The sequence below is a fragment of the Anneissia japonica genome, unplaced genomic scaffold (genome assembly GCF_011630105.1).
Source record: "Anneissia japonica isolate Jap-2015-1 unplaced genomic scaffold, ASM1163010v1 scaffold287819_len434453_cov191, whole genome shotgun sequence".
Classification (NCBI taxonomy): domain Eukaryota; kingdom Metazoa; phylum Echinodermata; class Crinoidea; order Comatulida; family Comatulidae; genus Anneissia; species Anneissia japonica.
The window spans coordinates 197,574-211,781 of NW_022713610.1; the positions used below are offsets into that span (position 1 = coordinate 197,574).

Here is a 14,208-nt window from a genome sequence, read left to right on the forward strand (position 1 = left end):
AGATGTGTATAAGAGATATATAGTAAGATGATGACTGGCTGCAAAAGTTGCAGCAATGTTGTGACTATACGTCAAGTACACTGGTACTCCAAATTCGTCACAGCATCTCGTCAGCTGTTTTGAATGTTTTAAACATTAGCATGTTGAAATTACCATTTACATTTAACATTTTTCTAATGTTTACATTCTGCCAGATATCACGTGATGTCTCAACGGACATGAACATACTACGCAAAAAAGGCAGGCTGGCATGTTGAACCGTGAACATGCTACATGATGACTTCCTCTTGCGATATCTTCACATTATTCGTTGCATCTTATTTTTTTCGATCCAATTAAGGGGCCTAGAAGGAAGGGGCATAAATTCCATTATTTCCTATTCAATCAAGTTCATAGCTAAGCTAGTCGTTAAAAATATAATAGTTTATACGTTCCTAATTTTATACTTATTACTTGTGCCTACGGGTTCACATGATGTGGTCCAGATATCGTCACACACTTCTGTACTTATAACGTACGTGCTGCGTGTGCATTTATTGTAGGCCTACACGTGCGCAATACAAGGAGAGGAAGAATAGGTCGAGAACCACTCTGTTATTTAAGTTGCCCTGGACTGATCAAACGGAAGTCCTTAGTCCTTCATGTTCTGTACTGAAACCTTCCTTTAAATTGCCGTAAATGAAACACCAAGGCTAAATCATTATTTGAAACAATTGAACGTATAATTTACAATAACTTAATTACAATCCCTAGCAATTACATAATTTAAATTATAGTAATGAGATAATGTTCAAAATGTATGTGACCATGATAGATAGAAAAATCACGAAGTTATTTTTTATTGTAGTTTGTTTTTGCCCTCTTTATAATTCATAATAAAATAATAGGCCTGTACAGAAAAGGAAGAGCAGACAGGCATTGATATGTTCAATAATATTAGACTGTGATTAAAAAATAAATCTAAAAATAACAAGAAATACTTCTTATAAAAAAGACTACAAGTTCAACAACCAGAATGAAAACCACTGAGCCAAATGGGTGTCTATAAAACGAAGACCGAAGACACAAAAACAAAACCCCTATTTTTTCTTTTTTATTTTGATGATAATACGCCAGGTTGTCACAAAATCAAAATTACGGATTTTTTTGGGCGTCTGTTTGTGAAATTTTCAAGGGTCTTCGTTTTATAGACACCCTATATGGGTGTCTACAAAACGAAGACCGAAGACCCGAAAAACGAAGACCTCCAATTATTTCTCAATTGTCTTATTGAAAGTATTTCAAAATCATCATAAAAACAGTTGCCAAGTACCTATTTCATTATTTCATCACGATTGAGAGAAAAAAATGTGTGCATGATGCATTGATGATCGGTAAATAGGTCTAATGGACCATGCATGGACTTACCATTTCGGTCACCGTGAGTATGGTCATGTTTTGGTAACGGAACATGTGCTGGTACTTCCTCCATATTATATTTCCACTGACCGCTGTCATTAAATTTTTCCTGTATTAATTTGCATTCGCTCAAAACTTCAAATGTACAGTTATAAATCTCTAGAATAAACAAAAATATCAGAAGAAATTTATTGCTAATTGGTATTTCTGGGACTTATACGAACCTAAACAAAAACCAATGAGGATTCAAAGGCAGTCTATAACATGGCATTATTTTTATCTATTAATCTCGCACCCTGCCATTAGTAAAACATAATTACTGCACATGACGTTGAAATAAAAATTGTCAACTTGTGATAAAAAGTACGAACGAAAAACTGGGTTAATTTGTTACTTGTAAATCACAGGTTGTCTTAAAAGATTACCCTGTGTGTGCTTTTACGTGGAGTTCCAGTCATTTTTTTTTTTATAATTTTCTAAATATAGATCTTTGTATCGACGGATGTTTCTAATATTGAAAATATAATAAGCCGGCCGTCTTGTAGTTTTACGCGTGCAACGATTGCGAATCTGGACTTATAAGTCGTGAGGATCGAATTCAGAACTCTATAATAGAATTCGAAATCAAGAGGTTCAGTCTCATGCAAGGATTATGGCCTAATACAGGCGACCCGCATTCCCAGTTAGATTTTGTAATGTTATCGAATCCGTATACAATATAAAACTGTCACGACCAGCATAAAATTGCCGTCTCTAAAAAAAGTTAACATAAAATAATATTTGATGAATTATTGACTCCATTTTTACGTCGTAGACCCAAATGGGCGACGTCTACCTAGTATACACATTTAGGTGAAAATTTGTTTATAATTCTGTAGGGGCATGCTCGTGATAGTGTAATAAAGTTTTTACAGCTACAATTTCATTTTGCAACTCTTTTAACCCCAGCCTCAAGAAATCCTGTTTCTAAAAAAAAAGGCAGCTCCATTTTATTTTTACACAGCGTTTAAACGTATATTTCCCGATTATTTCTTATAACACCGAACATCCCTTCAGTGTATTACAAAATCCAACGGTACAACACATCATATTTTTCCTCTCCGGAGCCTGGCTATAGCTTAACAGTAACATAGAGCCACGCTAGTTTCTTTTAGGCCTATGTCAATTTCCTACAAGAAGTGTCTGGAGGAAGTACTTTCAAAGTAATGTTAGTCGTTAAATGGCTATTAATTATCGTATTTTAGAAGATTTTTTTCTTGAATACTGTTTATATTTACAAACACCATTTTTCATTAACAGAAAATTGTAAATTATACCAACTTTCAGTTTATGTGTTTATTCATTTTGCTCACCGCTTCCATAATAATAATTTTAAATTCTTTGTACTGACAAGAAATACGCCAGTGTTTCTCACTTATAAATCCCCAATTTTAAAATATTGAGTAATGTGTTTGTGTTTGATAAAGAAATAATACACCACACGAATGTGAAACTACAAAAGTAAATTTTACATGTTGCAATATGTTTTAAATATAATAATTTATCGCTTTTGTGCATCGTTCAAACTTTTTACTCAAGCAGAAATCAAGTGGGGATTGATAAAAATATTCTTTGGTGATACCCTCGTCTCTTGTGCCATGGTCGGGCCGTGGTTAGAGGAGTTTATCACATACTACTATAAATACTGGGATCGCATAGGCCTAGAGTTGAGGCCTAACTAATTACAGTCCTATTCCAGTTATTTGGTTATTGAATATCATATTTACAATAATTATTGAGTCATTATCTTTGTTATGTTTACACATCGTTTAGTGTCTCCAATTAATCTATAATAAATTATAAAGACAGGATAAATAAAGCAATATGAATTTGAGCTAGGCCTTAGCTTATTTTGGTGTTGATTATATATATATATATAATATTTAATTAAATATATAGAGGGCGCATTTTTCGTCAACAATAATCTTTCAATCATTTCGTTGTTATTCAATAATTCAATCATTGTTCATTTGATCAGTTTGTTTGACCATGATTTCAAAACAGATTTAGATCCTTGGTGAATTAAACAAAATGGACAGCTATATAATGAACCTTGCCAAAAAGTCCATAGGAATTTTTTAAGACCATTTTGGTTGCTTCAGTTGCTGTAATGAAATTTGAAAGCATGCTGAAATAAACATTGTCAACCATATACAATTATCATGCAAAATAAGGGTGAAAATGTAGTTATCAAATTGTACAAGATACAAGATACTTACTTCAGGCAATAAAGTATCTTGTATGTTGTATCTTGAACCACCATTGGTCGGTCGTAGGTACAGTACTCACTTATTAAATGTTCAGAACACGTATCTTTCTACTTACTCATATTAACACATACATTCTTAAAAAATGACCAGACATTAGCTTAAATATGCAAAAAATTAGTAGAGTTTTGCTCTTTCGTAACAAAACGTTTACAATAAATTCCATTTTTGCTCAGAGCAATCATTAAAATGAACGAACACCGGTTTGTGCTAGTGTACACTTAAATTCTTTAAAAAAAAAACCAAAAAAACCAACCTAAATCCACCCCCCTCCAAAAAAAAACAAAACAAAACAAAAACAAAAACAAAAGTGACAAAACACGCTAAATTGATAGTGTGAACGTCCAACAGTTGACTGGAACCTGACAGTTCATCAGAGAGACAGACATCAGACAACAACGGCCGCCCTCTTTACTCATCGAAGGGTACAGTACTTCCGGTTTTGAAAATTTCTCTCTGTTTGATCCACCATATTGATTCCCGGCGAGACAAGTTCAAGCCCTGGGCATATTGGTTTGGACTTACACTATTTACAGCGAAATACTATATTTTAATTTTTTTTATCTTGCTGCATGTATACTGTGAATTTCAGGTAAACATAATTTTATGTCAGTTTTAGGTGAAGGGCAAAGATTATATATAATTTGTTGTGTAGGCTTAGGCCTACCTAGCGATCGATCGATACGGTGCTGAGCTTTTTATTTACAACACGACAGACAGGACAACTGTGCCCTTTTAAGCTAGGCTAGGCTAGGCATCGTCAAGATGAGATCGTACTCCCAACGTTAAGCCTAAAATAGTGAGCATAGTTTGCAGCTATTATAAAATTAGACCTAGGCCTATATGTTTTGATGAAGTAGACGATGTTTTTCAGTTGGCCTGCCCTGCTGTAAATACTAATAGTATAGCAGGCAGCAGGCGTTTGTTTTTGTTAGAATGAAATACTATTAAAATATATTTATTTTTTAAAATTAAGTGCCAGCATGCAGTCATTGTTAGTTACTGGCTTGGCTTTAAACGTTGTATTTATGTATATTTTTTTCTTTCACATTTCAAAACCTAGCTAGCTCTTGCTACTGTCTGTGGTTATTTGGTGAGGGTAGACATCCTAGGCCAAAGCTATTAATATTACAATATATCATTAATAGTTTATACAAAATGACGCCAAAATGTAATTATCACCATCCATAGGCCTAGTACTAGGCCTACGGCCTACTAGTAATTGTTTTTGGATTCCTACTGCATGGCTGCCATTTTGCTGGCTAATATAATGTACTGCAGCGCTACTGTATATTATATGTAGTAATGTGACCTTTACCTTCATTTTTTCTGGTCTCTTGCAATGTTTTTATAATAAGTGGTAGTAAGCATGTAGTAATAATCAATTTGTCAGGCAATTGTGAACTAATATATTCACATTTGGAAAAGTTTATTGTTTATTTTATTGCTCAATATACAATATTAAATTATTTTGTTTATATTTTGCCTGTTTATTAAAAGTATATGATGATAACATCATACCATTGTATTGTATCCTATTTCTGGCTGTAGATCTTTTTAAGAACAACTGATAGACAAAATGAGAATTATATAAGTTAAGAATATGTTTTAATTTATGATTGTTTTTTTTTTCTGAATTTTCTAACTAAAAAACTTGATGAAATCCTGTTCTTCTTTTTCAATGAAGTTAACAATAAAAAGTACAGTATATTGAAATATTTAATATTGAATATTTCTAATTTTGCCAGAATGTTGTAATAGATTGAATAGAATAGGCCCTACAATATAAACTCCCTCTATGTACTTGAAGTCTTGTTTATAAACATAAGTCATCATATACTAAAAGTGAAAACCATAAAATGTTCATAAATATTTCTGGAGGAAATAAGAGAGAAAAAAATAAACTATACTAGGAACCAGCATCTCTTGTTTTGCCAGCACAAAAGAAGGGCCTGCTTGCACAGTGTACACAACTTACTCCCAGCGTTCTTAAAACTAGTCCACAATATTATCCCTTCCAATCCAGAAGAAAGAAGAAATATACATACTGTAATACTATGTTGCCCATTCCCCACCCTGTTTTTCTGTCAGTATTACAGATTTGACTATAAATAAGATTATAGGAGTGATGTTTTTCCCTACCTGACGTGTTGTCGTACTAAATACTCAGTACATTTGCATACTTGCGAAAAATATTCACATCGAAATATAAGATTGATACAGAAAACAGCATTTCCACACGCCATAGATGCTGAAATAGCACAGCCACACAACCTATAATGTTTTACTCTGAGATTAACAAATATTAATTTGTATTTCAGGCTCCAATCATTTGTGTATGGTACTTGTATTTTACAATCTTTAATTACACTGTCATATGAAAAATATTCAAATATTGCCTTTGTTATCATACATGAAATATTCATGATTCATTGATTTAAAGCTATCTAAAAAATATATATCAAAACCTTTTTTTTATTATTATGTTTTGGAAGGTACGTTATAATGCATACATTCAAGCCATCAGTTTTCTGTGATTCTCTTTTATTTTTGTATTTGTGCTAAATAGGTTTTCTCCAAGATAAGCAATTCTAAATGAAAATCAATTTATTTAGATTAATAATTTATTTCCATTTTACAGTATCTCAAGTTTTCATGCATCACTTTTATTTACAGTACTACTAGGTGTTATTTTCAAATGTGTGTTGAAAAAGTCTTCAGTTTGCTTTGCTCATCTAATATTTTAAAAAGCAGCTCATATTTCATGGTGATTTAATATTTGTTCAATACATTTTTTTTCTTTCATTCTTTTTCTCCCTCATCTCTTTTCTTTTCCGAGAACACTCGCAGTAATGCATAGATAATTATGTGCTCTACAATTCAGTTTCTAATGTATTTATCTCATTTGTTACATGATATTTAAATGGTTGTTTATTTTGATTGGGTTAGCAGGATAATTCACTCTTCAAATGTCTGAACAGTGAAATTAAGAGCATGGAACCCCACCACCACATCATGCTATTATTCTTCAAATCATTATAAAAAATTAAAAAAAAAAAACACATACACATAAAATGACGGTTTCATAATGGAATACAGTCTTTATTTACTGTTACTGATCTTTGGTCGAGTGGTCACGTGTAAACGCTCCCTTTATTTACATTAAATCGTGTGCGATTTTCAAATTTTATCGCATCATCACTGTGTGAGGAGAGAAACGGGCGTGTTTCCTTATGATGACAATAATTTTGCACTGTGTGTTTATCCAGGGGAATTCACTTCTTCTATGTGACAATATTTATACTCCAAAATGTAGTTCCATAGATCAATATTACAAATAATATTAAATGATGACCTGATGTAGTGCAGTTGTGTAAAAAGCGTTGAAGAATTTAAATATGTGATAGATTTACATTACGAAATAAATAGTTTATGATGCGGTAAAGAATTTGGGTCGGGGAGATCGTGGTTGGAAAAGGGGCGTAATAATCCGTCATGCATGAGTAGTGCCGCCAAGTCTTGTTTACTCTGGCTCACTGTAGGCGTCCTATCTGTTTTGTACATAATTCTAGGCCTAGATAGGTAGGCCTATTCATTCATTGATAATTTCCGAAGTGTAAAATTGTCCACGTTTTTTGATGGATTGTTATTCGCAAAATCGGAGATCGATAGCATTCATAAGGTATTGCATTGTTGAGATACTTTGTAATTGGTTAGAGAAGCTCATCTCCGGCGGCCAGCGATATCAATATCATCGCGTCCGTTCGAAAGAGCAGAGGAGTGAGTGGCTATGCCTAGGATTCGAGCTAGAAATTGGATAGTACTTTGAAATCCGCATTTTGTTCTAGCCTAGACATAGTTTCATTACATTAGTAATTTTAGTTTACTATGTGTAGTGTGTTCATCAGTCTTTAAGTAAACGCACACTGACATGTTTTACTAGGCCTATATAAATACGATCGTTATTTAGCCTTTAGGTTTACCTACTGAGTACTGTAGGCCTGGGCTAAGCTAGGCCTAGTTTTTAATTAACACAAACACAATCGTAGGCTTACGCTTCGGTAGGCCTGGTCAAGGCTAGCCTATGATCGCATAAAAACCGTCCAGCAACATAGGCCTATTCCAGCCTTTTTTTTAGCTAATTAAAAAATATTTTTCGTTGTAAAAACGTTCTGTTCACGGTTATTATTTTAAGTCGGCTGAGGGTCCCAATGCAGATGTTCAAACATTCTCCTTTGCGTCAGGTTTTCGTATAATGTTAGCAGATATCCCAATTCTCCCGAGAATTGCGGGTTTCTCCCGATTTTTGAGGCCGTCTCCCGCCCTCCCGATTTTTATTAATATCTCCCGATTTTTTTAAATATCCCGAAAATTTCACAAAAAATGTGATTTCCACGATGTCGTAGAGCAATGAAACAAAATTTCTTATCTTAAGCCAATATACTATGGCGCTCACTCAGCCATAAAATGTCATAAACAAGGCCAGGGAGTTGTTATTTAAGTTGTTTATCAAAATAACAACTCAGGGCAAGGCAGGCCTAGATCCGTGGTAGAACCAAATAGTAACGAAATCAGAAATCACATGGGAATGGATGGGGCCCGAAGTTTTCGCCGCGAAGATTTGGAACAGAATCGGTGCATAAAAATTACTTTTTCTTTCAAGTAAGCTTCAGTTCTTTAATAACAATACTAAAAAAATTATAGTTAATAGGTTTTGGTACTAAGCAGTCTTCCGAAAAAATGAAGTTTATTTTAATATCGATCCCGAAATACATGTAGGGCTTAGGCCTAGGCTCTATCTGCAACACTGCAGGGTATGTACTGTATGTGTGTTGTGTTGGGTGGGCGTGTGTGTAGTGGTGGTTGTGACTGCGGTATTAGGCCTAGTTACGCATGTATAGATGGAGCCTTGCGAGGCAGGATTTAATGTTTTTTTTCATGGCATTATTTACCAGTTCTTATAGGCTAGACATATATAAATGCTGACTTAAAACATGTAGTATGATTTACTAACTAAATTAAAATATATATATTTTTTAAAATTTTTCAGCAAACGTGTAAATCTTGCAAGTTGCAGTTACCTTGCTAGAATTCTATGTTTTTTGATGAGATGTAATAAATCAGCCATAGCCTCTAACATACCAATTAACCAAGCAAAGCCTTGTTGACTGCTGCCAAGAACGCTTTACTAGCTAAATGCTAAATAAATAATATTTATAAATTTATATTTTAGGCCAACTGCAATGTGTAAACAAATGTAAAATAAAAGTAAACAAATTGATGAAAATTGTTTTGTTAATTAAAAGTAAACAAATTGATGAAAATTGTTTGTTTTCTTCATTTTGTGTAATACTTTCATGTTGCACAGCGCGTTGTAAGGCGTCACAGCGCGTCGCTACAGGAAACGATCGCTTCATGAAAAAAATCTCCCTATTTTTTGGTTTTCAAACTTGGGATCTCTGTGTTAGGATATAAAGATGTCAGTCCTACAGTGACACAATGTGAAAACAATGAGAGGCAGCACCTCCCTGGTGTGGACTAGCTTGACAGACTGTTCTTTTAACTGTACTGTACTGTAATGCTCAAACACAAAGCAACTATAAACTATGTTACTAACTGTCTTGAAAGCAAAGTAGACCCTAGTCTTTATTTTTAATTTAATGATATAATTCAGTTTGGTTCTGTGATGAAGATTGTCAATTAATGATACAGTAGACCGAATCGGCGGCTCGGGTCACGAGGCTTATAGTGGGTATTATAGTGGGTATTATTAGGGTTTGTTTACATCTATCGAGATCGCGAGACGACAGTGCATTGAATATAGCTTCGTCTTGTTGTTGATGTAAGTCACGTCATAGATGTTGCAAATGTTGGTTGGAATGCGAGTTATAATTTGGTAAATCACTTAGAAGTGTTCCAAAATTAAATTTTCAAACCCTGGTCAAGGCTTAACACTCACAGTGCAGCCTAGGCCTATACACACTAGCAGCATTCCAGAGCCTAAATAAAATGCACAGAGATTGCCAAAGTAATTATAAATCACTATTAAAAAGAAGCATAGGCCTACTACCTTACTTTACTTTGGGTCGCTGTCTAAAAAACATCATAACTCTCTCAATATACTGTGTTCAATGAGCGCACTGTGGTTTACGATGTTTACATTTAGTACCCACTATAATGTCAAGTGACCAGTAATTGGTGGAGTCACTGATTCGGTCTATTACAAGACCTGGCCTAAATCAAAGGCACTAAAGCCTTGGAACAAATATATGCAGTGGCAAACAATTAATTTGCTATTAATTACATACTGTACATTGTCATTTTTGTAAAACGTATGCTAATTATGTTGCATCAATATCTGGCATATTGTTTTCATAGTTTTGAGCAATCCTGGTGGGCTGCAATCTTCCATAAAAGCTGTGAAAAACGTCTTTACTATTAAGGTGTTTAAATGCATAGTGGATATATTATTTCACTTTAAACAAATTTTAAGTACTGTAAATATTTTTAATAATTTGGATTTTGAAACTTAATTTAACAAGCATTGTTTCAATGCTCTATGATCTCAACAAAATAACCTACTATAATTAGCAATATACCTAATGAATGAAAATCTTATCAGTGATATGTTTACTATGCAACGTTGGCTTTCTCTATTGGTTAATACTGTAGTTGACCAAACTATAGATATAGGTGTTCATGATAGTGCTAGAGATTGATTTTACAATAACATATTTGTTTTACACTTTATCTAATTTATTAAAATCTAATTTAGTAATTACCTGTCATATTTCACTTGTAAGTATAAAATAGTTTTTGTTTTATGATAAATCTATATAATCATATAATTTTTAGAATGTTAATTTTAACTGCTAGGAATAAATATTCTATAGCATTATTTTCTGTAGAAATTTAAAATGTGGTTTATCTTTAGATATTATCATTCAGTAAATAAAACGTTGTTTGCTGTAATCTCACTGTCAATCATTTACTTTCTCTCTGCCCTGCTTTGTGTACAATTTAGGTTGTTTATGAGATAACACCATTTGATCAGGGACAAGGGTGTACATGTGTGCTGTTATAAAATTGGGAATTTTGGCCTGATCTGGAGAGTATGCATGCTTGTACTATATGCTGTATTAGTCATACTGTTTTGTAACAACAGGCGTCGGTGTGTGTGAGTAAAGTTGTGGGTCAGTTAAGGTGCTTATCTTCTAATTCCAAGGGTCTGAGTTATATTTTGCAGTCCAAAAGTTAATGCTATTACTTGGGTACTGTGCACCAGTGGTCCGTCTTCTCAAGATGACCGCTCTCATTTGTGAAGCATAAAATACTGCAATGTTTAGCAGGGGCGATCTACAGATAGAGGTAATTTAATATTTTGTAAGCGGGGTCGAAGGAAAAGTCTGGATTGAACTTATGGTCTTTGGATTACAAGTTGAGCATCAGTGGTGGTGCCATGGTTCTGATTAAATAGGGCATGATAAAGCAGGGGAAAAGGACAATATTGACACAAAACATCATCCAAGAACCAGTCTGATGGAGAGATTTTAGAAGGGTTTTTGATATACAGTATGTACAAGGACAAAAGCTCATGTAGCTATTTAGAAAAATAAAATGATTAATTTTGATATTTTACAATAAGCCAGTACTGTACTGTACTGAACTCACTATACAGCCAACAAAAAATCAAGTGTATGAATTTTTGTTAGTTGTTTAATTCTCTGTTTTTTAATTTTGTTTGTTCTTTTTAATATGAACATTGTGGATGCACCACCTTTGTGTGTGCCAACGATATATAAAGGTGTAATTTCCAAATAAATACTTACTTACAAGTGTGTTCAAATAAAAACAACTAAACCAGTGACTTTTGATGTTCAACACCGTTGAAATTGAGATTAATTAGTGAGGCGTATCATTCAATTTTTCATAAAAAATTCATACTTTACATCATTACAACAGACCACCAATACTATTTAGTAGATCATTTTTTTCTATTATAATGCCATGAACAAAGTATTGATTGAAAATTATGTGTTGTGTTGTGTTTCTGGGTAGGAAAAAGGGAAAACACATTGAACTCTAGCAAAAATTCTCCTCATGCCCTGTATAATACCACTGTTAAGTATTCATTACTGTAATAATATGTCAGGCCTAAAATTATACTTCCTGATAAATATTGTGAGATAAATTGCTAGGGTTAATGATTAAGTTTACTCGCCCTTGCAAAAATTAAAAAAGAATGGAAAAATCAAATACTGTACTTGCATGCATGTACTGTACAGTAGCAAAACCATTGATCACAGGAAAACCCTATAATTGTTGGTGTCGTAAAGCCATTTAGCCTGTTTAATCGGTAGTTTTTTGCATTGTGTTTGTATCAGTGTAGTCATAAATAACTATGATTCATTGCAATCTTTTGTTTATATTTTCTTTTCCTACACTTTTTTTTATGAGAAAACATTTAAACATTATGAACAAAATAAGAACAAATTGAGGCTGGGGTAAATTGTCAAATGAGGTTTTTATTTAAAAAATAATTGAAAACCAACAAATCTTATCTTATTTGTAGTAGCTGTAAAAATGCAGTACCCTCAGATACAGTACAGTAATGTACTGAGTTGTACAATAATATTTTTTTGAAAATTGTGTGAAAATACTGTAAGAACAAAATAAGAACATTTTGAGCCTGAAATTGGCAATGATAATGATGAATCTGGGCAAAATGTTACTGGTTCTTTAAAAAAAAAAGTATATTGCAATAAATAGAATTGAGGCTTTTATTGAATGAAGAGTAACTACTACAGTACATACAGTATCTTAACTAAATAATTAATAATGATCATAATCAAATATAGAATTAAGGTATTAGGTAATATTAATACTGTAGGCCCCTATTAAAATCTAAGCTAGACTGTGTAGTAGTCATGAATTTGAATTAAAAAAAAAATATATGATATTTGTATTATTATATTTCAGTTTGACCTGTACTTGACATTAAGGATTGAAAATTATGTAATGCCTTGTAATTACCCACATTTGGCTGATATTGTTGGTTCTCATAGTACCGGCTATTAAGACATACCTGTACTGCACACATTTGCATATTTTAACAATTATCAATACCTTTGGTGTTTATGAGTTGTTAACCTTTTACTAGAGTGGTGTTAAATATTGGAATGGTGTTGTTTTACAGAATGAAGTCATGTCATATCTATTACGGAGGCAGGTGACAATATAATACATGTTGCAACCTAAATTATAAAGCTGAGCTTATTAACTTCTAAATTCTGTAGATATTGATTTGATGACTTCCCTATGGAATCTTTCCTTAGTAATAGGCTCAAGATGAACAAAGAACCTCATTCAATCTGTTTCTCCCTAGTACTGTATCAAACCAAGCTATTGTACATTATGCAGCTTACAAAATAATGCAATTTTTTTTTCAACAATAATTTGAAAAGTTCTATATGTAGACCTACTGTACAGTACACGAGAAATAGTAAAGGTAAAGAAAGAAAAAACAGAAAAAAAGTTACTTTGCAAGGGTTTTTCAGTTTTCAATAATCTGTGTGTCTGAAGACATACCAGTATAAGAGCGACATATTGATAAGAAAATCAACAGTGAACTCAGATCTAGGGTACATTGCATGATTGCAAATGAAAAGGTAAACATTATTACCAAAAGTTCCTCTTGTAACAGTGTCTCCGGAGACACTACAAAGAGAGATGATGAGATAGCTGATTCACTGCTCAGGTCCACATTTTCTTCCATGATGGCTTTTACCAATACCAAGTTTAGTACCATCACATATTAATATTGTATATCATTTTTCTTTTTATAGTAGGTTGAGTCAGTAATGATTGATGCTAGATCTGATTCTAATAACGAGTTGACTTCAGTAAAGGTTGGTACGTAAAAGTTTTTCACTAAGTTAAATTTTAAAATTGATAAATTTATATTTTTAAAGGTTAAGTTACTATTTAACAATAATTTTAAACACTTTTTTTAAAATAAAAGGAAAGGTTTAAAATTTTAAGTTTTTCCTATTTTAAAGTAATGCATTAAAACCAGGCTTTGGAGGAAACAGTTTTTTGATACTGTGTGTTGTACAACTGAATATTTAAAAACTGGGGTGGGAGGTTAGTGATGTCTCTCTTCCTCCCATTTTTCAAATATTCAAAAATTTGTTTTTTGTCAAACACCCTTTTTGGGTCTTGGAAAAAGTTGCACAGTACAACATATCAAATGATTTTTTCCTCTGGAGCCTGATTTTCCAGTCAGTTATCTATAAAATTTGATTTGGAGGTATTTTGCTTGTGAATTAAAGAACACAGTATGTATGCTTATGTATGCTGTGGACCATTCCTATATTCCTAATAAAATAGTTTAGAATATTTGTTAGACCATTTGATTAGTTAAAGATTTTTGTAGGAAAAAGTCTGTCAAATCAAAACAATACTGATTATTTGATCCATGTTTTATTGGAAGGTTTAGTCATGC

General features: G+C 32.8%; 1 protein-coding gene across 10 annotated transcripts in view; it reads left to right on the forward strand.

Moving 5' to 3' along the window:
* Window positions 1-4,143: 4,143 nt before the first annotated feature.
* The window catches only part of LOC117108524 (band 4.1-like protein 3), a 53,418-nt gene continuing 43,353 nt past the window's right edge, over window positions 4,144-14,208 (forward strand). For 6 of the 10 annotated variants that reach the window (XM_033250555.1, XM_033250565.1, XM_033250561.1 and 3 more), the window contains exons 1-2: window positions 4,144-4,296; window positions 13,550-13,612. In XM_033250555.1, the coding sequence (XP_033106446.1) occupies window positions 13,565-13,612 (48 nt within the window). In that variant the 5' untranslated portion in view covers window positions 4,144-4,296; window positions 13,550-13,564. Of the gene's footprint in view, window positions 4,297-7,226; window positions 7,387-11,049; window positions 11,073-13,549; window positions 13,617-14,208 lie in introns of those variants that run through there. The other 4 variants (XM_033250563.1, XM_033250556.1, XM_033250564.1 and 1 more) reach the window with 4 other exon arrangements.